The following is a 21,070-nucleotide window of genomic DNA, read 5'->3' as shown; positions in this document are numbered from 1 at the left end:
GGGGAAAAAATCAACGGAGGAGACAACAGATGATTACGGGCAGGAAATAACTAAATCTGCGTCTCCCAACAATTGTCACAAACAATAGGCATTCTGGCAGACAGGCTCACTCACTCTGTCAATCACTGTCAATCACTCTGTCAATCACTCCCGCTGTTACGTGAAGACGGGTGCTGAATTGAAATGAATCGTTTTGATGGAGTCTAGCACAATTTTCCATTTTACGTCAGTACAGGAAGCGTTTTTTTTCAAAAACTCTAGGAGTTGGTAGGGTTAGGGAGGACCACTATGTCTATGTGGAGACCTGAAAAATGTGTTTTTCATTATAGGACCCCTTTAAATTCATCTGTTTGTTTGTTGTCTGTTTTTTACTCATCCTAAATTTGTTCGCCATCCCGATACTATGATAAACCATGTTCAAATCAAACCTTTTTTTTTTTCTGTCCGCTGTGGCATGACTGAAGAACCAAATTGCCTCATGTAAGACACACACTAAATTATACCTCATTTTCCTCAAAGATATTGTTATCCTGTTATTATCCTGTTATCCTGATATTAAAATCCAGTTAATTCAAAAAGCATGATGTGATACCATATAAGCCTTATCATACAAGACATCTTATCAGTATGAATCCAAGCCACTATGCCACTGGAAACAGATCATTTTATTCTATTTTCACAAACTACACATGAAGTATTTCTAAAAGTTACAGAAAATGCATCCATCCATTTCCTTGAAGACCAGACGACTGTACGACGAGCTGGTTTTTTGCCTAGCAGGTCACGGGTCTGCTGACTATCTCAGCTGACTGCAGGCGAGAGCCGAGGACCACCCCACATGCAGTGCCCTAACTCTTTTCAACAGGTGATGATTGTTTAAAAAAAAAAAAAACCCGAAAGAATGCCTCTAAGACTATGTAGCCTTACCTTTGGTCCTGGCAGTCCTGGTGGCCCAGCGAACCCTGGTTCCCCTCTCTCTCCCTGGGACATAAAGAGGGAATCAGTACAGGGAGAAGATGACAAGAACCACAACCATGGTGGAAATCCTTCAACAACTCACCATGTCACCCTTTACACCTTGTTTCCCCATTTGTCCTGCTGGGCCGATATCCCCCTGTTCAGCCGAGACAGGATGGAAAACATGTAGTCTATTATAATCCCAACACTCAAACATTATAAAAGATCTTTACATGATTTATAACAGGCGTCTGGCAAGTCAAAAAGTCTCAAACGTTTTTGTGTTTTCCTGATAAAACTCTGAAAGTTCATGTATAGTTAACGAACTTCAATCAGAACTTATAGATCTTCTTACCAACTGACACATTCTGATGCCATGTTGTCAAACACCATGACAGGAATAAATTCCTAAGTTTAACCACTAATCAAATCAACAATTCAAATTTGAGCACATTTTATTTCACTTATGTTGTCTCAATGTAAGTAACCTTGAGATACACATCTTCTGAGGAAACTTCATGAATGCTGCTACTTTGAAAAATCCCCTGGTTTCAACAGAACATAAATAAAGTGAATATCATCAGCATAGAAAATAAAATCTGGACACACTATGTGGATAAACTCCTTTAATGCATGGTGTTAATGTGTGTAGTGGGGCTAGTTTTCGACCACTTCAAATTTTTCATGTTTTGCTGTGGAGGACAGATGTTTCGATGTCAATACACAGATTTCATTATGATTATATTTCTATTTACAGATGTTATTTAAAACAGATGTAAATGTGAAGTTTACTATAAATAAATACAAAGATATTACAAATGAGAAAAAAAGAACAATGAAGTTCCACAGCAGACTTCCACACTTACTTATATCCTCTAATTTGATGTTCTGGTTTAAAGCTACATCAGACATGTTCTACATTGTGACACTTCGACAGAAGTCTGTCATTTGTTTACCTTCATCCCTGGTAATCCAAGTGGCCCAGATTCTCCAGGCTCCCCCTGTTTACCCTGGGAACATAAACCACACATGTTGAGTACATCATGTCCAGACCCCTACCCGAAAAACTGGTGGAGACAGAATGAGGAAGCTGATGATCACTTACAGGCTTACCGTCAGGCCCTGGAGGTCCTTCCCTCCCTTTCTCCCCTCGAAAACCCTGCAGATAAAAAATAACCGTAACATACAGAAGCAGGTTTTCCTGACACACCAGGGAAATCCTGGGGAGTCCTTGTCAAACATATTGGCTAAGATGAAAATGTATTCTAATTCATGTTTCCTTGGTTGTGTTACCATGCGTCCTGGTAGACCACGCGGCCCTGGTGGTCCGATGGCACAGTCACAGTCTTCTTCTGGCTCCACAGCAGCTGTTCGATTCAGTGGACACTGACAAACACTGATGTCACAATACAGAATGCTCCACTCCGTCTCATTATACAAGAGACTAAACAGGTCTCCTGGTTTTATAATATACTTTTGCACGGAATAAAATGGGATAAAACAGGACCTAAACTGCACCTACCCTCTCATCGTCCTGCGTAAGAAAGAAAGAGACAAGAAAAACAAAAGGTTATGATCAATATTTATTCATACATGCAGCCACGTGCAGAAGTAGAACATATGTGGTATCTGTACACACACTGAAGGAGCAGAGGGCCTGAGCCCAAACCCTTACCACAGAGTAGATCTCACAAGCTGTTTCCCTCTCACTCTGGTGGGGGTCGCAGTAAAGACGCAGCTTCTGAATCTCCACCTGAATGCAAAGACGTGGAAATGAAAATGCAGTAATTTAATAATTCAACAACTACATGAGTAATAAAAAACAAAAGTTTAAAGAGCCAATGGAAACTTTTTCAAATAAAAGGAAAAGTCACTTCTACCATAACTATTGTAACATCATCCACTTCATATTCAGTTCTAACTTATCTGATTAGTGTTTTGGGGTGCGGCAGTAGCTCAGTCCACTAAGTCTTTAACTGGGGACCGGGAAGGTGCCAGTGGGTCAGAACATCTGGAGTGTGAGCTGACAGCGGGGGGGTGCTAGTTCACCTACACACACACCTACTGTGTAGGTGTGTGTGTGTGTGTGTGTGTGTGTGTGTGTGTGTGTGAGAGAGAGATGGTAGTGGCAGGTTTTCTGAGGTTGTGGCCAATCCAACACCACTTTCTCTTCCATATATCTTTTACTTTACTTCTCAAAAACAGAAGAGTTGTCATTGATCATTTTCTAGCTGTACAGTAAAATCCATGAAACAATCCATTGGATTTCAGTGATGATTCAGATCACGGACGTGTTTTTAATGATTCCCTACCCACTCACGGTGTTCATCAAGGAGACAAAACTAGAAAAGCTGCAGCAGCAGTTCTCCTGCCAGCCCCCATAGAGGAAAGCTCCATTATAAATTTATTTAGAGAAAGAATGACTGTCACAAACTGCATAAAGTCACCGGAGAAACTTCTTGAGAGATTAGAGTGTTGTCTAGTTGATTTTGGGTAACTTTACGGAGGGATGTGTTTCATGCTAAGGATTACATGGCATGAATAAACCAAAATCTATCAGGGGTCCACCCTGAACAAGCCACAAGTCCATCATAGACTAGGCCCAATATGGAACAAAGATCATTAATCTGAACCAGAAACTTCTGAAGGTCATGAGAATGGACTGTCCGCTAACTTTTTTGCTTCAGTCCGAAAATATTCATTTGTGGCTGCTGCTATTAAAACACAGTCCAAATCTCCTGTCTGTCAAAATAAGTTGATTCACATTCTTGTTCGACTCAACATCTCTGGTAATTGGATTACTCACAGGCACAGTGACATTGGATCCCTGCTTCTTAGCCAGCTGTGTCTCCCCATTGATGTAAATGGGATCCACTGGGCCCAGCATCTCTTGGTGGATCTCCTGATCATCGAGGAAACTGGTGACCTGCTGTGGCCTCACCAGGAGTTTGAGCTGATGCCACTTTCCATCATACAGAGTCTGAGAGGAGGTGGAAATATACAGTTTAGAAGGTGGGCAAGGTGTGTTCAAATACAAAGCTGTGTTTACTGTCAGTTTATGAAACATGTTTTTGTTTAAGCTTCAAAAACATTAATTAACTTGTCAAATCTTATTTCACTCGTCCTTCCATTCTTGTTAGAGGCCTTGTGTTGTTTCATCTGATTTCATTTTGTCAGGAAGGCCAAGAATGTGTGTTCCCTAAATACTTTACAAAAGTGTATGAGCAGCAAGGTATTAGAAGCAAAAGCTCCTTCCTTTTTCCATCACAATCTTCTCCTGAAAAGCTCCAGGCAAAAGGAGGGAGAGGCAGAGACAGAGCAGCTATTGTTCACTGGACTGAGCTACAGACATCCTTTCCAAATGACAGATCACAGGCTCTACCTTGTCCCACAAACCAAATCAAATCAAACACACACTAAATATAACCAAAGTGATCCTAAATGCTATGTTTTAAAGTCTGTGGGCATATTAGGATGGAGCGTGATGGGTTTGCTTTAATAAAACACAAGCTAGCATAACCCAAGTGAATGTATTATAACCTTATGTTGCTTTGGAAACACAGGCATGAACTCCAAGAGCTGCACATACACTATTTTCCACTGGGGAAAGTGGTTGTGATTTAGTAGAAGGACACTTTTATTTTTTGCATTCTTCCATCACATTACATCTTCAGCAGTTAGCTGTGTATCAAACTCAACAGGCAGTGATGTTAAAACAACCACTGGTGTGGTTTTCTGCACCTCAGGCCAGTCAAGTTCACTCAGAGTAACCAGCAGGAGAAGTTCTTTAAAGCAGGAAATAACAGCAGCACAGCACAGGATCACAACAATGGTATTCAGAGAGATGTGTTAGTCCTGTGCTCTATAGATCATGTTGCATTGACAACTGTGTGTAAAGTAAAACTGATAAAACAGCTACACTCCTTTAGAGAACAGTTCACCCATAAAAGAAAATTACCATCACAATCTGCTCACCATCATGCCGATGGAAAATTTCTTTACAGCTGCACAGGAAAAAAAATGTTTTAAACAATCATTCATTCATTCATTCATTCATTCATTCATTCATTCATTCATTCATTCATTCATTCATTCATTCATTCATTCATTTTCACAACTGCTTCACCGCAGGGAGCTGGAGTCTATCCAAGCTGAGGGTATGAGACGAGGTAAACTCCGGGCGCGAGCCACTTTTGTTTTAAACAAGTTGTGTTTTAAACTCTAAGCTAAAGGTATTAGCTTGACACCCATGTGAGGAAGATAGTGAACCTACTGTATGTGCATGCACTGCTAGCTGATCCATCAACCTCTGAACATCCCAGTGTCTGTCTGCTACACAAAGGTCAGGTCTGACAGATCTAACGTCTGGGTTTTGTGTGAGTAGAAATTACAAGTTGAGGCTGCCGCACCAATCAGAGATGGGTTCAAAGACAACCATTCTGGCTCAAAGGCTGCAGAGAAGATGTCACTTTTGACATAGAATGTTAAAACATATGTTTGCTTGTTTGTTCTTTGTTTTTTTAAATCAACTTGATGTTGATTTAAAAAACTAAAGCTGTTTTTTTTTTTTTTGGTTTGTTTTTCGTGTTTTTTTAATTTTCCATCTTCAGTTGTGTTTTGAAGACTAAAACATCTAAATTCCCATATGTATGGATTAAGTATGTAATGACTGAATATTCATTTGTGGGTGAGCCATCCCTTGAGTTTGACTTTTATTCAGTTGGTAACAAAAGTAAATCAGTAAATTTCAAACATATAAATGTTACGATTCTAATAAAAATGGTGAAAACAACATTGTTACATGAAAATAAATAAACCTGTTGGAATCACATTAACAAATAATCTAAACAGATTGTTACAGTTGAAAAAATATAAATGAAAAACCTTTTTTCAAGATAATAAGCTGGATAAAAACTCAATTCTTAATGTAATTTGCATTATTTCACAACTTATTTGTCTGTTTATATCCGAATTAACTATTGATTTATCCGTACCTTTCCTTCTATATTTGACATCATTCTTCTTTAATGTTATTTTAATAAAATGTATTTGTAGTAGTCACTGTGAGTTTGTTCTGTTTTATTCTTTTTCACAGAGTTAATGAACTAATTTGTCGACAGTAATGAATCTTTACAGCCACTGATGCTGTGATTATTGGAAAAATCAGATCATCAGATATCAATAAACAAATAAAAAACTACCTGTTTTGTCACATATGTGTCAAAGCTGAGAGCAGCCATCTGAGAAATTCCCTGTAGACGCACACATTTCTGATCTGGACAGTAAGGCTTACTTAATTTTAATTTAATTTAATTTAAAATCAATTTAATCAATTTAAAATAATTCATTAATAAATGCCAACCTGGAAGCCTTTGAAGATGGCGTTCTGCTCCGTCTCTGTTGTGCTGGTTGTGGTGAAAGTCACACTGTTGTCTTTCCCGCTCAGTGTCACGGCAACCTGAACTTCTCTCTCCTTAGATAGCACCCTCCAAAGGTCAAAGGTCAGCTTGCTGGCAGTCCCCTTTAGTCTCAGGGTAGCTACAAACACGTATGAAGGAGGGAGGCCCTCCGGGAAAATCTCCCTAGTTTGGGGGTGAAAAATTATATGTAAGAAATACTGAGATTGAATATATTTGTAATATAATGAAATATAAATTAGAATCTGACGCAGGAGATTCACCTGGTTTTCTCAGCGATGTGGGTGGAGGCAGTCAGAGCGTACGCTGCCTCAGACACCAGAGAACCCGTGATCTTCTTGCCTTTTTTCTGAATGTTCAGGCCCAGCATCAGCTCGAAACCTTTCTCATCACGAGACGCCACTGGGATTCGAGTCGGACACACGGATTCTAGAAAGAAATGGCTCATCGTTTATTCAGATATCTAACATCTAAATGTACAAAAACACAGTATCATGATTGTCACAAATATCTTATTAAGCTTTTGGGGGGGTTTATTTTTTGACAACTTGCCTCAAAAGCAGCTTCAGTTGAAACCAAATTTGTTGCCACTTATTGAAAGATTTGATTAATAATTAAGTTTTCAATTTAAATATCGATTCATTATTGGTTATTATATGGTGAAATGGGGGATTTTGAACTTTTGATCAAACAAAAAAAAAAAGTCTTTGCAGGTAAACTGCTTTTCCCATAATGCATGCCAGGATGATGCCCTCAAAAAACTCTTCCCCTACTCTTCATCACAAGGGGATGGAGAAATAATCTGATAATCCCGACGTCCTGACCTTCACATAACTTCTGCTCCATGGAATCCCGGATGCGGTCGATGGTGGTGTAATCTTCTGCATACAGGACGTAGGTGGACGACGGCCTGTTGGCGATGGATACCAGCTCGGAGGTGGTGATCTCGCTGCCAACTCCAACGGCGAATACTGTGATTCCTTGAGCCCGTGCCTCCATGCTGGCATCCACCTGAACAAACAAGTCATCTGAGGTGAAGATGAACCTTCTTTGGTTGAAAGGCTTCATACTTAGTTGAGGATGTATACAGAATAATAAAAACACAATATTAGAACGTCTGTCTCATAAACGTCCATTGTCAGTGTCATTCTGTGATACATCTAAAGCCTCTTGACACTCCCACCTGGATTCAGGGTCAACCAAACTCGTTCCACTCGAGTGTTTGAATGAGCAATCTGATATTTACCACATCATCTTGAGATTTGCCATCGGTGACCACAACAGCGATGCGGTTCTTGACCCGGTTGGCTCTTTGAGAGGAAGAGAACACATGGTTCACAGCAAACTTAATGGCCCTGCCGGTCTGAAAAACAATGGCAAAGCAGACGGAGAGAATGGAAATGATGCTGAGAGGCTGTTTGAAACGGAACGATAACCCAGTGCTCTGTAAATTAACCTTACGCTGTCGATACGTTAGTAAAAACATTGTAGTTCAAAGGTTGCATTCCTCTTTTTCTGGGTGTGTGACTCAAAACAAACAACCAAACATAGAAAGCCTCTATTTTTACTGACATCTGAGCTGCTTGTGGTCAACCGCTGTGTGGATTAGTTTCTGCAAAGGCTGCAGCGCTGAACAAATGTTGCCTCACCACTTATTTTATTTTGTTTTATGTTTTATTCTTTTAATGTTATTTATTTATTCCTTTACACCTTTAAAGGAATGACCTTTATCTATGCATGACCTTTATCCCAGGTCATGCATAGAGGCACAAAGCATGAAGAGTTATGATAAAATAATTGCATAAAAAATCATCTAAAATAAAGCATAAAATAAAACCTTGTAAGTTATTTCAAAAAAATTCCAAATTATTTTTTGCATAAAAAGGTTTTTTTATATTCATTTTTAAAATGGACGTTTTTAAAGCCTTTTTCCTAACTTAAGCATATTTATTTTATGCATATCGCTTGTTTTAAGTCCCCAACATATTTTAGCTGGTAGCTAACACATTTAATTATAAGCTTGTATATTAATTTTGTAGCTGACATATTTATTTAGTTGCTAGAACACTGAGTTACTAGGTAGCACGCTTCACTAGTAGCTTGCATTCCAAGTTTTAATTATCAGGGAACAAATAATGAACAAAACTAAAATAAATATATACATCAATATGAAACTGTGCATGCACTGAATTTTCAGCATCTGAAAGGCATTGAAATTTCATGTAAGTCCATAATAATTCATTGTAAACACACACTAATGTGATATTAAAAGGTAAAGACATGCTGCCCTGCCTGTGTGTTGCCTCCCAGGTAGTCCACACTCTGTATGGCCTGGATGAGGTCCGCCCCACCCTGGTGCTTCCCCAGAGGAATCTCCAGACGAGGGGTGTCGCTATACTGGACCACACCCACCTAGGACAGACACACGCTAAGCTCACGCAGCTATATAGATTTACCTTGAAAAATAGAGTAATACCATTTTTAATGTAAACGGGATAATACATTTGCACTGACAGAACAAAATAATCAGATAACAGAAATCAGACTGACTACACTTAGATGGTTACGCAACATGTTTACCTGTGTGTAGTGAGCACTGATGTCAAATTGGCTGGTGATGTTGATGAGCCACTGCTTGGCCTTGTCAAAGTCAGAGGAGCCAACGCTCCACGAGCCATCAACGATGTACACAAGATCATTTACAGCTGTGCTGCAGCCTACAACACACACACACACACACACACACACACACACACACACACACACACACACACACACACACACACACATCAAAGTGGAGGGGGTTAAAAACACAAACTGAAATGTAGTAAATATTTCCCACAGCTTGCAGCTGTAAGGGTTTAATGTAATGCTGCTACCATCTAGACCGGCTCTGGACTAAACAGACTGAGGTCCAGCTCCTTTATAGGAGTCAAATGAACTGGTTCAGCAAATGATTCTGACTGACAGCATTGAGACTGTACAATAAATAAAAATTCAGATTCATATGATAACTGCACACGCTGTTATTATACTGCTTCCATGTGATAAAACACTCCACTGTCTAACTCAGCCATCCAACTCTCTATTTTGATATTCTGTCTGTGTGTGTATTTTATATTTAGCATTTAATATTTCCCTCTTTAATTCAAATTTGTCTGTGTGTGACATACAGTATGTCTTTATTTCCATCTATGTATGTTTTTATGCCCTTATTTTTGTAATGTGAATTTCACATTTTATGATTAATAATTTTCACCTAATCTAAATTAATCTAAATTAATCCGATGTAACATGTTTTATGGTGATGCAGTATCCCAGATCCCACTGTATGCTGCAGTACTACATTCAACAACATTTTTAGTGTAGCTGCTTGCTTGTCTTCACATGACGGGGGCTGTGGTGTCATCTCTAACCTGCCCGGACATCCTCCTCCTCTGCAGCCTCCAGCAGCACCAGCAGCACCATTACGCTCCACACCGACCACAGCAACATGGTTTCCAAGAAGGTTGAACTGATTCAGAGCAACATAAAGAACATTGCAATAATGTGGTCTTGAGATATTAAAAACCTGAACAGCATTCCTTAAAGTCTCACCTGTGAGGAAGGGCTTTACACTCCATGAAAGCTGAAGCAGGAAAAAACTCATTCTGACAACAAAATTAAAACTTTTTGTAGAGATTGAGATGGATTTCAAGTCAGAGTCAGAGCAACAAAGCGTGAGAGCTCAAACATTATTTGTAGAAGTGTCAGACATTATGCATTTAGTTTTGTTTAAATGAGTTATTTCACATCAGCCACTGCTTTAGATCACTAATGCAGGTAAACAGCATTTCCATATGGCTTTACAAGAACATAAACCTGTAGATCATCTGCATACCAATGAAAGGACTGACCCAAGAGGCAGCCGCAGACACAGTGAGATGAATCAAACTAATCATAAACACTTAATTCAAAATGCTCTCAGGTCTCCAGGGTCAACAAATCAGGTGACGTTAATCTGCTGTGATTAGATTACAGATTACAGATACAGAGATGTTATCATGGGTTAGCTGTGGCCATTACTGTGAGTCATCCAGTTGTATTATTGACTCTTTTATTAGCATTCAGTCGTAGCTGTCTGAACTCTTCTCTCCTCCCATTAAATACTATTTGGAGCATTGCTGTGTTGTGCGTTCCACTGCTCGGTCTTGACATTTTCTGTGGAGTTCTCTCGTATTCATTTCACAGCACTAACATGGTTCTGCCAACCACAAGGCTGGGTCAGAGAAAATAACAATGTGAACACTATGGTAAGATGGGAAAACAGAAATATAAACATGGAAGAGTGGCTTCAGCAGAGTTAAGGACGATCAGTGAACCAGAGAACAGCTACAGCACCATAACTTTACAAGTAAAAAGTCTCTAACACAGGGACCACCAATTGTTTTGAGACTGAAACCTACTTCAGAATATTAAGTAATATGAAAGGCTTCATGCAAATCACTGACTGTCACATCTTCAATCACACTCTTGTAAATGTTAATCAGTAAGGTATGTTCTGTGTCTGTTGTTGACAGTCATGTCAGAGGAGGCTGATGCACAAAAGACAAGGCAATGTTTGGTGCATTGTGGGGTTTGAGGTGGAAGTCAACATCAGGATTTCACTCTACACCTGTCCAGCATCCAAGATCAGCTGGATGCGGGACGGTTTCGCTCAGTTGCTCAGCAACACTTGTCATTTCCACTCGCATGAAAGGATTTGAAATGAATGACACACGTGTCCGAAATTGATCGAAATCACAAAGCGTGTTCTCCAACTCTTTCCCAAGCCGCTTTTGGTCAGGAGGACATTTCAGCAGCTCAAAAAAGTCCAAAAGCGGAGGCATAGCTGAGAACAAGTTTTCCAACTAAACCACCTGCGCTGATTTAATCATCTTAAAATGTATGTAAAGTATGTACATTTTCTATTCTGTTCTTTTTCTGTTGTACCAGTGTAACTATTGCCAATTGTTCTTGTTCTACATGGACTTTGGAGAGAGGGAGATGACACTGAACTGTTATTTCTGTCTTTGAACACAGTGTTTTCGGTTATAATCATTACTCAGTTGGAGACTTCCCATCTTTTCCTTTATCAAACTTTCTGCTGGTCTAAAGAAGGCCTCCATTTCTTTTGGTAAGTTAACTTTTTCTGCTCATAGTGCGCTGCCAAGTGGGTAGTTAGCATGGAAGCTTTTGTGATACCTACTGAAGTGCGTCTCTACATTGTACCACTTTTGCCACAGTCATCTCTCAAATGAGACACGCTTTTCTATCTCTGTCATAACAAAGAATTCTTCTCACCACTCAATGTGAAAAGGATTTCTTTGCTTTTGTGTTATGTTTTCCTTTGTTGTTCAGAGTAAAAACTGCACCTAGCTCCACATTGTAGCTGCACACTCCAATCTGTCTCAGCAAAGAGGAAGAAGAGGGTTTGTCTTGCATACAGTACTGAACTCTCAGCCCAGAAAAGGTCAGGGTTCATATATACATATAACATTATTATTTTTATATCTTTATGTTAATATTCTATCCATGCATCCATTTATCTGTCACCAGTTTATCCACTGTCACGGGTCATGGGGAGCCTGGAGTCTATCCCAGCCGGCTGAGGGCGTGAGTGTCCATGGACCCCATGTTGACTCAATCTGCTCTGACACCTCCTGTAAGCCTATTCCGGTTCTGTTTGACCTGCTTTCATTTGATCGTATCAAACACTGGTTCTTACAACTCTGACTTAAATGGATCTGGTGGGTTCTTCTGGCCCCTGTTTTAGTGTGATCTAACACCTCGAGCAGTGAGTCTGATCTCTGACTATGGCTTCTGCATTGACTGCAAGAAGTTTGTGCTTCAAATGGATCCAAAACCAACGACTATTCTTAGTAAAAGACAAGGGTAGTATTTGCTAAAATATGTGGTCTGTTTCCTGCTAATTGCACTACAGTCATTTCAAATCTCTTTGTTACAGGGGTCCTATTATGAAAATACAATTTTTTCAGGTCTCTACATTTACACAGTGGTCCTCCCTAACCCGACCAACTCCTAGAATCTGGTAAACAAACACTTCCTGCATCAATAGATATTTGGAGTTTTAGGAAGTCACCGAATCAAAACGATCAGATTTGTTATTTGTTTGTTGTGGTATTTGTTACATCACAAATCTGCTCTCTGATTGGGCAGACGGATTGATGATATTGATTGGTTGACATGCCCAAGGACGGGGCCATTTCCGAGGGGTGAGTTCGTTCAGGCTACGGTAGCATTATGTGGTAACGTCCTAGCTCAGAGCTACACGCTGAAACTTCCTCACAAGCTGTTGAACTCAGTTAGCATTTGGCTAACTGGTTACGTCCACTTCAGTCATGTCTGTGTGTGTGTGTGTGTGTGTGTGTGTGTGTGTGTGTGTGTGTGTGTGTGTGTGTGTGTGTGTGTGTGTGTGTGTGTGTGTGTGTGTGTGTGTGTGTGTGTGTCCGCCCGAGGCTATCCCCAGCATCACAGCGAACACATAACCAGTTACACATTAATTACTAATTCAGAACAATTGTCTGTTTTTTGGTGAATGAAAGCAGCTTTAGCTCTTCCAAGTGATCGGAGACACACACACACACACACACACACACACACACACACACACACACACACACAGGTGCATGAGACTACAAGAGAAAAACTTTGGTAAAATCCCATGTTTCAGTTGTTTGCATTAGCTTAGCTCCCATATTATCCACGATCTGTCATTGTCCATGACGATTTTTGGAAAAAAACAGCTTTAACAATCACAATACATCACTGCTTTGAAGCGGGATGTGACTACCTCAGTGGCCGGTGTGATCATATTTACACAATGAGCCACGAGTCTATGTTCAGCTAAGACTGAGGAACATGAGGAAGCTGGTCCACGCTTAGCGCCGAAAGATCAACCGTTATATAATGAAAAACAAGAGTGGAAAACACGAGAAGAATTAGAGTGAAATACGTAGCAGCGAAGTTACTGAAAGTTAAAAAAAAAGTTCCAGACAATGGTGATCGTTCAGTCTGCAATGAAGGCGCGTTCAAGTGGCACGAGCAAACAAACACACGTGAACACGCGGGGGATGGCAGTGTTGATTGGTCGGCTCAGAGAGAGGAGGGGCGGAGATAGGGAGCTGAGAGCTACGCCCCTTCAAACAGAGCTTTTGAGAGTGGAAGAGGATTTATCAATATTCAATCAAAGATATTGAGGACCACAGATCAGTGTCGTTGGACATCTGGCAGCTGAATGACATGAATTAAAAAAAGCATAATACGTGACCTTCAATCATGAACACAGCTGCTATAGGATACCATGGAGTCTGGAGTATTAAAAAGATTTAACACTAAGATGTTTTGAAAAGATAATGCCAGCTTTTATAGATGACAAAAATATCATAGGGAAAAGATTTGGAGTGGGCCAGAGTAAAACGAACCAGTGATGACGTACCAGTCATCATTTATTCCACAGAAGATCAGCCCAGCATGACATTGGTCACTGCCAACTCAAAAACACAACAGAAATGTTCCTAAGGTCACCTAAAAGGCACCATCACAGAGACCACACCAATTTTTTGATGCTTTACAAGTGAAGCTGACACCTATAGCTTGGTTAATGCATTTTATTAATTATTTTATCATGTTTTATAGTTTAAAACAATCCAGTTACTCAGATATTTGCGTCAAATTTAATATTATTTTTTCGTTTGCTCTAATGGACCTCCAGTTCTCCTCGGACACCTGCCATTATCACCAGTGTAGACTGTGTGAGATGGGATGCAGGTGGCTGCAGCAACACAGGTGACAGGAATGAGCTGATTGACGGGGGGGGGGGGGGGTCTCAGAAAACTGAGGGCAGGAGAGTAAACATACAGGTCCCTCAGTAAAGATAACAGCCACTGTTTGAATGGCAGAGGCACACAAGTAATCCTCAACACATGAACAGAATTGTTCGTAAGTCGTTATTTGATTAAATTTAAATCTATAATGGTCATTTGCGGTTATTTAAATGTCACTAATCTAAATACTATTCCCTAAAATTTACCAGAAATTATTACAGGACATCACAATAAAATAGAGGTTCAGGTCCTTCTGAGTTCTTCTGACTATTTTTAATTAGAACTTTTGCTCCATGAGAAAAAAGAAAAGTTGCTTCAGACAGAATCATCAGGTCTGTGTGGAGTAATAAGGACGTATTAATTAGTGCCTCCGTTATTGTCATAATTGTAATTTATAAATCACAGTTTTAACTAGATTACGGTTTTGTTTTGTTTTTTAAATATTAGCAACATACCGAAGAAGAACATTCCAATCATGTCACTGTTTTTAAAAGTGTCTATCTTGATCCTTAAAACCATAAAACATCATCCTTCCCCTTCACTCTTTCATTTTGAGGCACATTAGTCATTACAGACTCTCAGTGTGGATAGGAGGGAGTGAAGCTGAATTCCTTCAAACCTCACTCTACGCCGGGCAAATCAGAAGCGCGGCGCTCCAACCACATCAACCGTCTCCACTGCCTCCATCATCACAGAGCCTTCCTTGTTACGGATGACGATGGAGTTGTTCTGCAGCTCTGGTTGGTTTTAGAATCCAGAGGTGACTGACAATAACTGGTGCGGAAATTAGACCAATGTTTTGCGTGTTTACACCTGTCTATGTAAATTAATTTGATCACCTTCTGAGTTTTGAATGTGTTTTTACAACTTTCTAGCCATGCTTTACCGTCATTACACTGTCATAAAAACAATTAGTACTTACACTATGAAGCTGGTTGAACAAAACCTCTAAGAGAGTGAGATATGAACATTCTTTGTTAGCCTTGGACTTCTGCTGCAGACTCTGTTCGTCAGCAAATGGCTGGTTCACTCCCCTTCTGCAAAATATAAGCTGCCTCTATCAATCAGTTGCATTAATGAAGATATGAAGAAAATGCAACAAATATCACCTAACTATTCTTTTCTACAAAAAAGAATACCGAAAACTCCCAATGCACAAAACTATTTAATGGACTTATTTCGATCTCAATACCTCCTACTAATATTGTGTCCCACCAGGTTAAAACAGAAACATCTTCATTGTTTTTGCTTCGTAGTACATGGACAGACTGATCATCAAGCCTTCAGTGTCACACCCTGTGGACGACGACCAGGTGAAGACGTCGAGCAGCGAACATTGGACAGAAGAAGGTTTAAAGGTTGAACGAATGACACAAAGATGAAAAAGTATTGAAAAGATTCAGGCCAAAAAGCAACAGTAAGGACAGATAAACTACAACTGAAATTAATATCAGTAACTAACACTGACTATCAGGGAATAAATCACTAAGACAGGCAAAGCATGGATGAGCTGATGAGGGACTACTATTAGCATAAATACTGTAAAAATCCAAGTCCATAATGCACATCAGAAATATTTTTAATTCAAGATGAATTCGTGCTCAATATAAAGACAGATTACAAAAGTGCCTGAGTTGACAGTGGATATTATAATGTTGGGGTATTCATAAATCTAGAAGGTAGCAGACATCAGAGACAATAATCACAATGTACAAGTGTCGTGTAATTTATTATCTCTCCATCAGATCTCTGTGGATCAGTGTCATTAATCCAGCAATACCCGATCATAATGTTTATTTAATAGCTTGAGTCACTGTCTATAGTGAATACAGATAATTCTTAAAATTATTTCGCATCATGTTAATTCAAACATTTCCCTACACTAGCTGTACATACAGAAACCAGGAGGGAGAACCAAGTTATTTCAGGCTGCGTTCAAACTAGCAGCACAACTTCTACATGCCAGGAGGCTGAACGCTGTTCTAGGAGACTTTTGCTGACCCATAATCACAGAGCTGTACGCAGACATTCTGTATATTTAGATTTTCATTGACCCAAAGAACGCTGTCCGGTGACCAAACTATACTGGTGCAGTGGTGTGATCAAGTTTGAAAAGAATTATTAAAACCTGAGAAACAATTCCTGAACCTCATATAAGAGATTAAACACTCAGACACCCACAGTGACAGATATACATGCAGTCTTTGAAGAAAATAGATGATTATTTCACGTTGATATTAGTATAAGACACAATGATCCCACCGGCCTAAACACACGCATCAGTTGACGTCTCCATCAGTAGCAGCTCAGTGATAAGAGGAGATTCGGGGGCCTACCTTCGTCCAGCCGTGGCTCTGATGATGAATGCCACTCAGGAGAAAGTGGAGAGAGTGAAGTCTGAGCTGTGTGACAGTCCTGCCCCCGGCTGGCAGAGGGAGTGGTGGGAGTGTCGCGGCTGCCTGTGTAAACTGTGGGTAGCTTCACCACACCATGTGATGCTGCAGAGACACTGGCTGTAATGTGGATTTGTCCTATACACACACACACACACACACACCTACACACACACACACACACACACACACACACACACACACACACACATACACACACACACACACACACATAATATTCGACAGGCTAAACAATGTGCATCTCCTCAGATGGAGTTTGGAAGTCATTCTGTTCTTGTATTGTTTGCACATGACAAGTCGATCTGTATTTTCATGCTCGAATCTTTTAAACATAAATGCATTCTGACAGTATCAAAAAGCAAAAACAGAACGTTCCCTAAAACCACTGACGTTACTATCAAGTTTAAAGCAAACAAACAAACAAACAAAAAATTTAAGTTTTGAACTAACTCTGGCAATACAGACAGGGTCTATAACATCCTAATAAAATCTTACAATGGTAAAATGTTAACAGAAACGTCAATACATTAATTATTCAAAACACATGTGAAGTCAAAGTTACCCCTATGATGAGCAAAAAATCAAGGACCGTGACGTCGCCCGGTATGGTGCAACCGGGGCCCCACCCTGGAGCCAGGCCCGGGGTTGGGGCCCGTATGCGACCACCTGGTGGCCGGGCCTCTGCCCATGGGGCACGGCCGGGCTCAGCCCGAAAGGACAACGTGGGCCCAACCTCCGGTGGACTCACCACCCGCCGAGGAAACCGTATGGGACGGGTGCAGTGTGGATTGGGTGGCAGTCGTCAGCATGGGGGTCCACGACCCAATCCCCAGATGAAGAGTCTAGCTCTAGGGACGTGGAATGCCACCTTGCTGGGGGGAAAGGAGCCAGAGCTTGTGAGGGAGGTTGAGAGGTACCGACTAAATATAGTCGGGCTCACGTCCACCCACAGCTTGGGCTCTGGAACCCAAACCCTTCAGAGGGGCTGGACTCTCCACTTTTCTGGTGTTGCCCAAGGACAGAGGCAGGGGGCTGGTGTGGGTTTGTTTGTGGCCCCAAAACAGCTCAGCCATTATATGTTGGAGTCCACCCCGGTGAATGAGAGGGTCGCGTCCCTGCGCCTTCGGGTTGGGGACAGGTGTCTCACTGTTGTTTCGGCCTACGGGCCAAATGGCAGTACGGAACACCCAGCCTTCCTGGAGTCCCTGGGAGGGGTACTGAATAGTGCTCTGACTGGGGACTCCATTGTTCTCCTTAGGGACTTCAACGCTCACGTGGGCAATGAGAGTGAGACCTGGAAAGGGGTGACTGGGATGAACGGTGTCCCTGATCTGAACACCAGTGGTGTTCTGTTATAGGACTTCGGTGCTAGTCACAGTTGTCCATAACCAACACCTTGTTCCACCACAGGGATGTCCATAAGTGCACATGACACCAGGACACCCGAGGCCGGAGGTTGATGATCGACTCTGTTGTTGTATCGGACCTCCGGTGGTGGACACCGGAAGTAAGGGATGCCGTCAAGCTGAAGAAGAAGTCCTATCAAATCTTGTTGAATTGTAGATATAGATATATAGTTATATAGATATAGTGAGATATAATCCACATTAATGAATTATATCTAACAGAATTTGGTTTAAGGGTTTTTTTTTGTGTTGTTGTTTTTAAAATATGAATGACAAAAGTTCAATTAGTTACTTGGTTAGAGCTGTCCTTCTATAGAATTGTCGCCCTTCAAAGATTCTTATATCACATATCCAAACACTAAACAACCCAGAGTGAGCCTGTCAGAGTCCCAGGCTTATGCAGTATAAGCAGACTGTTAGCACACCGTTTGCAATGCTTTTATTTTGAAGTATGGGATTCATGGAAAACTTGCTCTGTAGATTTATTGTAAACTGGAATATGTTTTTACTGCACTGTGCAGAAGTTTAATTTAATTACAGGTTGAAGCAGGCCGGGGGGAGAGATGAAATGGCATCTGTTGCACAAGTTGGTCCTCTGTGATGGTGTGTGTAAAAATCTAACTACTACTGACTGACAGTAATTCAGACTGACTGAAGAAATGCACACATTTTCAAATAGAAATGCATTCATTTACATCTAAAAAATGTCTATCAAATTGTTTTGCTTGCTTTACTGTGACTTTAAGAATAGATGATATTTTGCTGTAGGTCAGGGATGTTAAAGTCAAATACACAGAGAGCCAAAAAAACATATTTGCTTCAAGCCGAGAGCCAGACTGGTCCAGTGTTATGATTAAACTTTGTTATCTTGTTCCTGACGACCCCCCAACAATGACACAATCACATAATTAGTGTAACCTTGTTCAACGACTCCTAAGACACACACAAGTTCAGGTCAGCCATTGTTTCATTGATTAGGTCACATGTGATGTGTTAGGAAAAAAGGTTTGGAAAACAAATCTGTTGATCTAATCAAAGGACTGACAACAAACATTGATGTAGCTTCTGAATCAAGTTTATCTGGCTATTTATTTAAGTCACTTTTTTGATGATGTCAAAGTCGAAAGACAATTCTTTCTAAACCACAGCCTCCGTAGCAATTGTTTCCAGGTGAAGAATATCAAAGTATATAGCTGCTTTTTGAAAAAAAAAAAAAAAAAATCCTGTTAATAATCCAACCAAAATAATCCAACATGGAATGTGAAAGCGCTCATTACATCACAGAACAGCTGAGAACTCAGGTTGTCAGCAGATGAATGGAAACCTCATCGGTAGAAAGTCTCCTTCTGGACTTATGTGAGTGTTTCAACCATAAAGCAGTGTGTATGAAGAGAAAACACACGTGTGTGATGAGTTTGTCGGGAGCAGACTGACAGAAATGCAGCAGCTCAGCTCTTTTCCGACAGGACGGCTGAACTCTGAACTGCTGTTGCCCCCTTTTGGAGCGGCGCAGCTGCACAGCAGCATCCTGTTGGTGAGGGTGCTGCTCCCTCACCACTGGTTTAAGGATTAAAACAACCTGAATATGTGGGTTCAGTACCTGTCCAATTACACCAAGTGAGGCCAGTCAGCTGTGATGAGCTCCAGATTCGCTGCTGAATGCCAACGAGGGCCGAAGGAAGCTCACTTTAATTTGGACTGCTGTGTTTTTACACCTTCATGCGGGAACTAGTCTGAATGACCATAAACAGTAACTTTTAACTGAACAGAGAACACTGGACAAGATTAAAACACAATACTGTTCATGTTCACTACTGTTCACATTCACCATTTTTATATTCTGAATCAGGGAAATCACCGAACACCAGAGGATGTTAAAAGTCTGGGAGCAGGTGTGCAGCTGAATCATCTAACAACAGACCATCACTCAGTGACTTCTAGAAATACGGCCAAATTATGTCCAACCAAAAGCTGTTCTGTATGAGTCACTGCTGTCATTCATTTTGCTTATGGAATGAAATTAAGGGGAAATTGAAGACAAATTCAGATGAAAAACTTTATAAGATTTTTTTAAAATATTGCCTCTCACAAACATTTTACTGGTCGCTCAAAAAAGGGAATTTACACAGCCCCAGTGGGCTGAAATATAGGTTTTTGTTTAACTATATACAGTATGCCATGCTGCTCCTTAGGAGGGTAGTTTTACTGTCTAATTTACTTTAAAAATATAAGATCATCAGAAAAAAGAAAAATAAACATAAATTGCAATACTTAAATTTCACAGATTCTATAATATTCTATAATATACAGTAACTATATTGTGATAAATAACAAAAACATTGTGGAATAGGACATTTCTACAAACTATCATTGTAAGGCATTTCCAATTTTAATATATCAATGTGGTTTTTAGAATATGTACATGTATCACTTGTTGAATAGGAGTTAAAACGCAGTCCTTGGTAAACTGATGTTTTTCTATAGACCTATGTCTCTTTTGTACATTTCAACTACATATGGATGTACAGTTTTATTAATAGGCTATACCTGGGGTGTACATCACATACATCAGTCTCTGTTATGATATGGAGGACTATTTATCCATAGTAGGAATGTATGCTGTTTGCATTTTGGAAAAAGTTACTAACAGGTAGAGTCATCAAAATTTTTTACAATAATGAAAACATAATTAAAGGAGGGTTTTATATTTGTTGACGTGCAGATCACCTGTACAGCAACATCATGAGCTAACGTCAAGCCTCACTGTCTCATAAAAGGAACTAAGTGAAATCACAATATGGCAGAGAGCAAAATGAATCAAGCCACAATTAAAATTAGGTCCATTGACAGAATACATTATGCTTCAATTGTTTGCAATAAGAAGACCACACAAGAACAATACCTCACTGTAACAGCAATTTAGTGTTTCTTTTTCCAAATACAGTACTGTACAACAAAAAGCACTGCTTTCACAGAATGTTACAGCTTTGTGTAGAAACACTTCCGCTAAC

At 40.2% G+C, this 21,070-nt stretch overlaps 1 protein-coding gene across 1 annotated transcript in view; it reads right to left on the bottom strand.

Moving 5' to 3' along the window:
- si:dkey-225n22.4 (collagen alpha-1(XXI) chain) overlaps positions 1-16,580 on the bottom strand; it is a 52,011-nt gene extending 35,431 nt beyond the window's left edge. Inside the window, exons 1-17 of the mRNA XM_068304598.1 lie at positions 16,576-16,580; positions 9,972-10,024; positions 9,791-9,888; positions 8,955-9,091; positions 8,667-8,786; positions 7,621-7,737; positions 7,199-7,385; positions 6,638-6,803; positions 6,320-6,539; positions 3,764-3,937; positions 2,633-2,710; positions 2,480-2,491; positions 2,251-2,430; positions 2,063-2,116; positions 1,914-1,967; positions 1,061-1,114; positions 928-981 (exon numbers count right to left, since the gene is read on the bottom strand). Of these exons, the coding sequence (XP_068160699.1) occupies positions 928-981; positions 1,061-1,114; positions 1,914-1,967; positions 2,063-2,116; positions 2,251-2,430; positions 2,480-2,491; positions 2,633-2,710; positions 3,764-3,937; positions 6,320-6,539; positions 6,638-6,803; positions 7,199-7,385; positions 7,621-7,737; positions 8,667-8,786; positions 8,955-9,091; positions 9,791-9,888; positions 9,972-9,997 (1,731 nt within the window). The 5' untranslated portion in view covers positions 9,998-10,024; positions 16,576-16,580. The remainder of the gene's footprint in view (positions 1-927; positions 982-1,060; positions 1,115-1,913; positions 1,968-2,062; positions 2,117-2,250; positions 2,431-2,479; positions 2,492-2,632; positions 2,711-3,763; positions 3,938-6,319; positions 6,540-6,637; positions 6,804-7,198; positions 7,386-7,620; positions 7,738-8,666; positions 8,787-8,954; positions 9,092-9,790; positions 9,889-9,971; positions 10,025-16,575) is intronic.
- Between the last annotated feature and the right edge of the window lie 4,490 nt (positions 16,581-21,070).

The sequence above is a fragment of the Antennarius striatus genome, chromosome 20, assembly GCF_040054535.1.
Source record: "Antennarius striatus isolate MH-2024 chromosome 20, ASM4005453v1, whole genome shotgun sequence".
NCBI classification, from domain to species: domain Eukaryota; kingdom Metazoa; phylum Chordata; class Actinopteri; order Lophiiformes; family Antennariidae; genus Antennarius; species Antennarius striatus.
The sequence above is the reverse complement of the archived record's forward strand: the minus strand, read 5'-3'. Positions and strand labels throughout refer to the sequence as shown.